Below are 10,488 nucleotides of genomic sequence, written 5' to 3' on the forward strand. Positions count from 1 at the left end.
AACCCCAGATTGGTCAAAAAGAGGCAGCCAAGGGCAAGGAAAGAAAAAAAACTTGCACTCTTAAAGATAAACTCATGTAATCACTTGGTGATCACTGAATGAGTAGAACTTTTTTCTAAATTAAACAGTTCCTGGTCCTTCTGGTATTGTTCCAAGCTTCCCATCCTAATCTAAAATAAACAGTTCAGGTGATTCAGGTTGGAATACTTTGGAAATCACAACAGATACCAACCAATAAACAATATTTTCTGTCAGGTAAACCTTATTTTCCTTAAATGACACTGTACTTCTTTCCTAGTTGCTTCCAGGATGCAAAATTAGTACTTTTTTCACTTAAAAATTCCATTTACCAATCAATTGTTAGCTCTAAAATAAGGTATTCTATTTCTTGAAAGATCTTGTAAGATCTTAGCTAGTAAAAAAAGTAAAGCTAAATTGGACTTCTTGTGTGTTCAAACTAGGGAATGGGGATATATACTGGAGTCTACTACTCTACTTAAATTTGTGGATTTTTTTGGGTCCTTTCAATTCTAAAGAGTACTACCAAGAAACCTTAATTCACAGTTTTGGATAAAAGAAGAAGTAGAGAAATGGTTGGGGAAGGAGTTTTATCTGCTATGAAAGATTTAAGTATCATCAACTACCAGCATAGATTTGTTGGGGTTAAGAGGCAGAGTGATTTTTATAGAAAAGCTATTGGTGTTGGAAAATCAAACCTAACAACGGCAACAACGTCAAAGACGGTCTCGATGAAACTGGAGAGACAGAGGAGAACACAGAATGTAGAGGGTGACTTCTTCGTTGGTAACATTTTGCTTCTTTCTTCGTTTGAATCTCTAGGATTTTAAGATCCTTTATTTTATTTTGCTTATAATTTTGGGAATTTTTCTTCTTTTGGACTCAAATCCCCTGAGGAATAGAATTATAATCCTTGTACCAACCTTATATGGCTTAGCTGAGTGATGCATGTAATACTGTTATGGTGAATTCCCAATATATTTTACCGTACTGACATTTTTGATGGAAGTAAACTAGTAAACTTAGAACTGCTAATTGAGGGCTAACTGAGTCACCAGATAATGACTTGGTATCCTTGTACAGAAGCACCAAAAGATTAAGCATACCAACTAATGCACCAGTGTGTCCACTGTGGACATCTGAACTCCCCAAGATGGTGCCCAGTGGATTCCTATTCGGATTTCAACCCTGTACTGTGTATACACACAAGTCCATTCTATTGATAGATATGCTTAACACTAATTTGTTTGTTTGATTTTCCTGCAGATCACAAATGTATAGATTGTGATGCCTGCCGCTGGATGGCTCCGGTAAATTTAACTCAATGTATATAAAAATATGTTAGGTGTATTTATTCCTAGAGATTTCTACAGCATAGCGACTATGTTTTTAGTTGTCACCTTCATCGGAAAATGCCTCGTAGCTTAGGATATCCACTTGTATAATGTTCGAATTGTTTTTTTCTTTCCCTTCTTTTGTAAACATCAGGTTACTAAGCTCTACGGACGAGTTTTTTTTACTATAAGGTTCAAAGAAGAACCTTCAAACAAATTTTACATTTCTTAACAAGCTAATTGGTTAACCTTTCGGGCCTTGTTTACCAAATTCATCAAAAATATTGAAATTGCTCCTTGACATGTTTGTAAGTTCATGGCATACGTATGTTATTCTTGATTGGGTGCTAATAAGCTGATGGTGGCAGTGTTTGTGTAGCTGCTTAGTATGTCATTGATTCTTGTTGTGAGTATCATGTCTTTTGTTCTTCTGCAGCAAGTCTTTACTCGAGTGGATGACCAGTCTGCTGTTTATAAACAACCAAGTACAGAGAAAGAAAGGCTAAATGCTCTTCAGGTACTATTAAATTCGCATAATTTTCTTATCCAAATAACATATAGTGGTATTACAAACGAATTGGACAACATTCTCTTTTTGTTATAGACTTTTAGATGATTCTTTGAGGACCGAAGGATGCAGAAGTTCCACACACTCGATTATATATGCATCAATGTCCAACTGAATTTATTTAGTTTAGTTATTTTTCGTGAAGTTGACCACTTGGTGTTCACAGGCTTTACTTTCTTGTCCAACAAGCTCTATTCATACAGAGAAACCTGCTCGTGATATTCTAGAAGTTCAGAAAACGTTCCCACTTCGGATTAATGAACAGAGAATTCCGGTAGTTTGCAAACCGTTTCTCACTCAACATTTTCAAATTATATTTGCTCACAGTTGTATTTTGAACTTTTTAATTTACTAAAAGAAAATCAATCTTGGAAGTTACTGCTCATCTGGAGAAACTATGCTTGATTTATGGTATCTTGATGCCTTCCATAACTGAAATGGTTTCAGGGTATATTTGACTGTGGTTATCATTCTGAGGCATCATATGGAGCAACATCCTATTTCATCACCCATCCAGATGGTAACATTCTCGTGGACAGGTATATGAACTTATTATTGATCCAAACACAACATAGATTAATTTTTCCTGAAGGAATAGAATAAGACGATAGTTTCAACAAGGAGTATCTTTCTGCAGTCCAAGATACACAGAGAGACTTGCACATAGGATTGAGATTCTTGGGGGAGTACGCTATATGTTTCTCACCCACAGGTATGAGTTCTTTCAACAATCACACTTTAATTAAACTGACATCTCTTTTCTGCCCCTACACAATTTGGGTTTTTTCTCATCACCTTAGAGCAAGCAATATGGTGCACTTTTTCTTGGCTGCAAATGAGAGATGTAGCTAAGCCAAGAGGAGAGAAAATGCCACATAGTATTTGGCGGAAATTCAGTTTCGCCACTCTTTTATTTTAATTTTGTACCCCAAAACAAGCCAAACCAAGTTAAAAACGTAATATTGTATAGTATATTTTAAATATGGTGGAATCTCAGTTTCCAAGAGCTAAGCCATGGCTTACCAGCACTACGGATCTGTAGTTCCAATCAGCCATGGCTTAGCTAACTATTACAATCTAGCAAATTTTGCTACCACAGTGGTTGCCCATTGCTAAAAATAGGTAACTTTGCTCACCATAGTGCTTTCTTTTGTTGTTACCAGGGATGATGTAGCAGATCACAACAAGTGGTCAAAGAGGTTTGGATGTGATAGAGTTCTTCACTCACAAGATGTGAGTAATATCTCTCTCGCTGTTGGTCTGTTACCTTTATGGTTCATGGTTCATCATACAATCACACCTTCTATGGTATACGTTTACGCCCATTGAATTTTAGACCTTTCTGTTTCTTCTAATTTAGTTTTGTAATTGATCAGGTCGAGGATAATACAGCTGATGTAGAAATAAAGCTAGATGGTGATGGTCCCTGGAACCTCGGGAACGACTTTGAACTTATCCACACTCCAGGTCACACGAGAGTGAGTTTGCGGATCTGAAGTTAGCAGACAGATGAAAACCTGGTCTTGTTTTGAGTTTGTAGACATACAATTTAGTTTCTCCTACTTTAATAGGAGGCTTAACATCTGTTGTTACTTATGTCTCTAGTTTCAAAGAATTCGCTGCTATCAAATGTTTGAGGTAAATATTTGAGTTATACGTTGCTCAGTCAATGGTGCACACCGACGTATAACTTGCAGGTTGCTATGGTAAACTCACAGGAAAAACTGTAAGTAAGGATGTTCGAACTCATAGATGAGACTAGGTTTGCGGAGAAACAAATTCAAGAATACGCATATTTTGGGTTTTGCGATTAACCTGGTCTATTATGAGATTGCTCGAATAATAATCACATAAAGTGAATGAAGTGTCCTGTAAATGTTTCGTCATTTGGGATCTTTTGCATTCTCAGATAGGCTACAATTGTTTACCACAAGTATTCAAGTTACGAAAGGATGTTTTTCACAACGTGACTACTAACACAGTATCTTTGTGTTTTACAACAGGGGTCTGTGTGCTTATTATACAAGCCTCTTAAGGTCCTATTCGCTGGGGATCATATTAGCAAAGATCTATCTGAACTGTCTATGGGGGAACAATACAATCAGCAATCAGGTATGGGAAACTTAGATATACAGATTACTTGACAAAATTCCCCAACCTGAGTATTATTATTTCACTTTGTTACACTCAATGCCAAAGGCTACATAATATACTATTTCTGTTTGGGAGCTGTTTATGCTCTTAAGTCCGATTGAACCTTTTGGACTGGGTGAAAGCCGTCTTGAATCTGAAACAGTTGAAGTCGTCCCAAAAGTATCCCTTTCAAATTTGTGATGTTGGTGTTTTCAGCTTGCTCGACTTTTTTAATAGTGCTGCACAGGCAGGGTAGTATACACTATACAGTTTTAAAGACTCATAATCGCCATCTGGTAGCTAATTATCTGTTGCTGCAGTTCCTCTTCAACTTGAAAGTGTGCGCAAGCTGTTAGACTTCGAGTTCGAGTGGATCCTACCTGGTGCGCATATCTACCACTCTTTATATACTTGTTTTTCGAAATGGAATATATCTGCACATAGCCCAAGCACATTTTGTCTTCTCTTTTGTCGATACAATACTTGCTTCCATCCCACTTTTACTTCACCTTCGAAATGAACTAAACAAGCGTTTTGACTGTTGGATGAACTAATTGCTGGATGAAATATTTTTGCAGGTCATGGGAGGAGAGTTGAATTTGAAGACACTCAAGAGAAGAACAAGGCTTTGAAAGCTTTCTTGGTCATGAAAGGACAAGCCCAAACCCAGTCTGTTTAATGATCAATGCATGTAAGGTCGTTAGTCTATTATAACGTGTTTGTTGTACTTCTCTCTGCTGAAACATTATCTCGAACTAAGTTTTTAAAGTAACAAATGTATGTACAGTACAACTTAATGAAACAGGGAAGTATTTCTTGAGGAAGAAATCTCATTCGGATTGGTGAAAAGATTTGTTATAAGATAGTGGAATCGAAAGACTTGGAAAAAAGTCCAATTGAATTCAGTGGCTATTAAGTAAAATTTTGGGTTAACCTGTTCCTGAAAAATCATTAGTATTATTTTTTTGACAGAAGGTAAATTTTATTAAGGCAAAAAAACTACTCAATCACAAGGCAGTGATCAAGTAGGAGAATTACAAAGAAGCTTGCATCAAAGCTTCCCAATTACATAACAAGAAAGAAAGACCATAATTTCCAAAAATGTGTGTTTATTGTCCAGCTGAACAACAATCACTTGACTTCAATAATAATCTGCTCATCAGTTTTCACTATGTTGATGTAAAACCTTTTAATTCTGTTGTTGTTCTTTTTGTTGCGCCATTCCCACAGGGATCTTCTAACATCACTACAATGCACCCAAAAGACATCAAAGCTTTTCAAAAAGTACATCCACACAGTAGAAGTAAAATTACAGTGAAGAAACAAGTGAGGGTTTGTTTCCATATGATCACCACAGAGCAAACAAACTGCATCCTGCACCAAGCCTGCATTGAACAAAAATTCCAAGGTTGGAGCACCATCATAACAAAGGGTCCAAACCAGGAAAACCACTTTCAAAGGGACTTTAGGATTCCACAGATGCTTATCAGGGAAAGCAAGAAAGCCTTCACTCTCTAGAGCTTCATAAGCACTAGCAACAAAGAAACCTTTGCCCTGATTATAAATCCAGTGCCTGTTATCTTCAACAACTGCCATGTTATTCACTCCCTCCCTTGGATCACCAATTACTTCCAACAGATTAATCACCTCCAGCATTTCAGACTCTGTCAAGCTTCTTGAAAAAGCTACATTCCAAGCTCCACCAACTGAGATTACATCCTTAATAACTGCAGTCTTCTTCTTAGAAAGCTTAAACAAATTTGGAAAAAGATTTTTTAGGGATTGTTCTCCAACCCAGACATCCTCCCAAAAATATATGATGCTTCCATCACCAACCAACAAAGATGAACCTGCTTTTACAAAATCTCTAGCTTGCAAAATTCCAGCCCATAAGCTAAAACAGACTGACTTGTTGGAGTGATTTGGAAACAAAGCTTCAGTAATCCCTCTAAATTTCTGATTTATGATTCTTGTCCACAAGACATTCTTCTCATTCCCATATCTCCAAATCCATTTAGAATGTAAAGCTTTGTTCACCAGTTTGAGCTTTTTTATTCCTACTCCTCCTCTAGCTTTAGGTAGACTCACATTAGCCCAAGAAACCCAACTCCTTTTCTTAACTGCTTGAGAAGAACCCCATTAGAAATTCCTCATGATTCTCTCCGACTCCTTGACTACACTAGCTGGCATCTGAAATAAAGAGAGATAATATACAAGCAAACTGGTTAGTACACTTTGAATCAAAATCACTCTTTGCCATTTTGACAAATATCTCCTCCTCCAAGCACTTAGCTTTTTATGAAATTTTTGGATAATTTCATTCCAAACATTCCTACACTTAGATTTACTTCCAAGAAGAATCCCTAAGTAATTCAAAGGGAAGTTTGTTAATGAACAACCAAATAAATCTGCACATACCTCCCCATTATGCATTTTTCCAAGGCCTACAACAGTGCTCTTTCTGAAATTGACCTTCAAATCAGAGATATTCAAAAGCCAATAATATACTTTTCAAATTGTTAATATGAAATTCATTATCATCAAGAAAGACAATTAAATCATCTACAAATTGCAAATGAGTAATCTCAGTGCCTTGTTGAGCAACTTTAAAACCTGTGATAAGACCTTCAGCTGCTGCTTTTTTGAACATCAGAGAGAGAACTTCATCTACCAAAATGAAGAGAAAGGGATAAATAGGATCACCCTGCCTAATGCCTTTTTGACTTTTGAATAATCTAGTGGCTTCACCTTTAAGCAAGACAACAAACCTTGGAGTTGAAATACACCATTTTATCCAACTCCTCCACTTACATCCAAAAACAAATCTAGCAAGCACAGTATCCACACAACCCCTGTTAATGTTGTCAAAAGCTTTTTCAAAGTCCACTTTGCATATCAAACCAGTTTCCAAATTCCTTAATCTTGAATCAATGAGCTCAGAAGCTATCAAAATGACATCATGTATCTGCCTACCATGCACAAAGGCTCCTTGAAACTCAGAAATTATAGAAGGAAGAACCAGCTTTAATCTCTCAGCAAGAAGTTTAGAAACAATCTTGTAAATGCTCCCAATTAGACTTATAGGTCTAAAATTTTGCAAAGAAACTGCACCATTACACTTGGGAGTTAGAGTAATATTAGTGCAGTTGACCCTCCAATCCAACATGCTAGTACTTTCAAATTCTTTCACCACCTTCATGAGATCATCTATAAGAACATTCCAACCAAATTTGTAAAATTCCATAGTGAAACCATCAGGTCCTGGGCTCTTGTTTTGACCAAAGTTATCAACAATTTGTTTAACTTCCTCTTCAGTAAAGGGTTTTTCAAGGTTAATACTGTCAATAACTGATAACTTAGGCATATCCAGATTCTCAAAAGAAGGCCTTACACTAAACTTCTCAGTGAATAAAGAAGAATAAAACTTTTTTGACTCCTCAGCTATCTTATTCTTATGAAAACACAAATCACCTTCTATCTTGAGACAATTTGTACTATTAAGCTTGTACTTGAAAGAAGCTAATTGATGTAAATAACTTGAGTTAGACTCACCATCTTTTATCCATCTTTCTTTAGCTCTCTGAGCTAATTTTTTAGCCAAAGTCATAGATAAATCTGCATGTTTTATCTTTGCCTGCTCCCTAGCCAACACCTCCTCATCATTCAGCCCAATAATTTCTTCTAGATTGTTCAGCACATCAATTAAAATTTTCAAGTCATCTATCTGAGTCTGCAAATTCCCAAAAGTAGCTTTTTGCCAATTCTTGATCAAAGACTTGAGAGCTTGTAGGTTTTTTGCAAAGACAAGGCTAGGCTTCCCATAAAAAGATAAATTGGTCCACCACATTTCAAGATTAGGTAAAAAATCTGGATGAGTAAGAATGAAATTGTCAAGTCTGAATGGGGACTTGAATTTCTCACCTGAGTTACAAGATAACATAATTGGAGCATGATCAGAAATGGGATCTTCATCCTTACTTGTATTGGAGCAACACAATGAGCTTGAAAGTCAGGAGATAACAAGAATTTATCCAACCTTATTAAAGTAGGAGGATTTTGAGAGTTATTCCAAGTGAACCTTCCCCCAGCCATTGGAAGATCAATAAGAGAAAATCTATTGACAAAAGATTTGAAAGCATTCCTGTTAGAAGTTCCTCCACCTGGTTTCATCTTCATGCAAAGTAGCATTAAAATCTCCACCCAAACACCATGGCTCATCAAATAAAATTCTTATGTCTCTAATTTCTTGCCAAAATTGATTGTAATATCCTGAATCAGAAGCTCCATACACAGCAGTGAATAACCAAAGAAAATCATCAGAAACATTTCTAAATTTTATAGAAACTGTAAAAGCACCAATCAAGTGATCTTCCATGACCACTATACCATATTTCCAAATCACAATTATTCCACCATAAGCACCTTCAGAAGCTAGATAAACATAACTACAATTATTGTTTCCCCACAGTGACCTAATTAAGAAATCATCAACAACTTCTCTTTTCGACTCCTGAATAGTCACAATTGTAGGATTATTTTTGGCAATAACATGTCTAATTGCATTTATCTTTATATCCTGGCCCAAACCCCTAAATGTTCCAACTCAAAATTTTGTGGTCCATTAATGAACATTCTCATACCTGGATGCAATTGGATTGAAAACTGCCTCTACCTCCAGATTTTCTGCTTCCTTAGAGCCGCTAACAGCCTCAATTTGATCATCAGCTCCTAACAAGATCGTTCCTTCTTGCAAAGTTTCATCTTGATCATACTCAGTCATTCTATCTAAATCTTCTATTAACGGAATTTCCATTTCAACATTTGGTTTAGAGTTTCTAGATAGCAATTCAGTAGTGATATGCATCATCATTGGATGTTCTGTGTTAAGACCCAAAGCTTTATTTAACATCAATTGATTCTCAAGTGTAGTTTGAATATTATCTTCCTCCTTATCCATTTGAACTGGCTCAGCAACATCATGAGACAACGGCTCTATGACAGTGTCATTATGAGAGTTCAAATTTTGAGATAAATTTGAATTTGAATTGGGAGAAACATCCAACGGTGTTGTAGAAACGTCTAACAGTACGAGAGTTATATCCAACAGTGCAGAAACATTCGGATCATGGGATGGAGTTCCATCCAATGATGTAGAGCCGATATCCGGGTCAAAACCCGCACCGAGGATACCACTCTCCCCATCTGGCCTATATCAGTATCCGAGTTTTCTGTCGAGTCATGGACAGGAGTTCTATTCTTATCTAATGTAGAGTCGAAACCAGTACGAACTGGTGACACTCTCCCCATCTGGTCCATATGCCGACTCGAACCCGTTTTCTTTCTTCTCACCGTGACCCATGGTATGCATATATCATCCGAACATCCAATTAGAGTATTGTTACCCCCTAGCTGAAGTTCAGTCACCCTCCTCCACACCCTTTTCAACCTTTTTACCACCGGATTTGACGTATAAGAAGAGCTGGCGGTGTTTGAAAAATCTGGTGACTTATTCCTTGGCGTAGAAGTCGGACATGCACTTGCAGAATTATTCTTCCGAGATTTCACTGCATCATAATAGGAAAGAATAGACTTATTCTGCTGCTCTATCGGTGGAAAAAGATCTTCAGAGTCTTGAACTATCACAGATTTTAATTTTGGTTTGTGAATGAGTTCTTGATTAACATCCTGCTGATCATGAATCCATTCCACAGTCAACCATATGCCTTGGAAACAAACTACTGCTGGAATATCTGACAAATAAGCATGCACCTTGATCATACATCTGTTTAGTTTTAAAAACTTGTCAGATGTATTATGTAGCTCCAGAAATTTACCCCATGGATGACAAATTGACTTGAAATATTGTGAGTTCCATAAGTGAAATGGAAGACCTCTGATTCCTAGCCAAATCATATTTTGCTGAACTTGATTAGAACTAATATAAACATCTTCAGGACTCCAATGACTAATCGAGACTTTGACCTTTCCTAGCATGAAAATTTTCTCTTCCTTGAAGCAGTCATAATCAATCTCATTACTTGCATAAATAAAACCCCAATTTTTTATGCACGCTACTGTTTGAGGGTGAAAACGGTTTCTGCTGATTTCGGTAATTTCGCTTGAGTGGGTGAGAAACGAGTCTAAACCCTAAACAATGTACTGCAAGGGAGTACTTTAGATTCGAGAGATCAATCTGTACAAATCCGGCATAAACCAAGAAATGGCCGTTCCAGACTTGCTTCGGTTCAGAAAGTGAAGGAGAAGGGTTGGTTTTTGGGAGGGAAGCGAAGAGAGTGTTGAGACCAGAATAGTTGATTCTGGAAGAGTAGTTGTTTGACTTGTATCAGAAAGTGAAAGCTAACAGATGGGAAAGCTAACAGGTGATTTCTGAGTGTTGTATGCTCCTGACCAAAACTTGTTCTTTGGTGGAAATAG

At 36.9% G+C, this 10,488-nt stretch overlaps 1 protein-coding gene across 2 annotated transcripts; it reads left to right on the plus strand.

The window, feature by feature from the left end:
* The first annotated feature begins 84 nt into the window (after positions 1-84).
* Positions 85-4,897, plus strand: LOC113297216. Of its 2 annotated transcripts, XM_026545639.1 has the most exons (13): positions 85-255; positions 462-804; positions 1,285-1,328; positions 1,789-1,869; positions 2,087-2,194; positions 2,368-2,459; positions 2,558-2,632; positions 3,084-3,153; positions 3,297-3,398; positions 3,526-3,558; positions 3,924-4,032; positions 4,374-4,436; positions 4,632-4,897. In XM_026545639.1, exons 2-13 carry the CDS (start codon positions 591-593, stop codon positions 4,730-4,732), a joined length of 1,092 nt encoding a protein of 363 aa, XP_026401424.1. In that variant the 5' UTR covers positions 85-255; positions 462-590; the 3' UTR covers positions 4,733-4,897. The 2 variants fall into 2 exon arrangements, with proteins under 2 accessions (XP_026401424.1, XP_026401426.1); XM_026545641.1 differs by lacking the exon at positions 3,526-3,558 and having other exon boundaries at positions 89-255.
* The last annotated feature ends 5,591 nt before the right edge of the window (positions 4,898-10,488 follow it).

This window comes from Papaver somniferum, chromosome 7 (assembly GCF_003573695.1).
Source record: "Papaver somniferum cultivar HN1 chromosome 7, ASM357369v1, whole genome shotgun sequence".
In the NCBI taxonomy this organism is placed as follows: domain Eukaryota; kingdom Viridiplantae; phylum Streptophyta; class Magnoliopsida; order Ranunculales; family Papaveraceae; genus Papaver; species Papaver somniferum.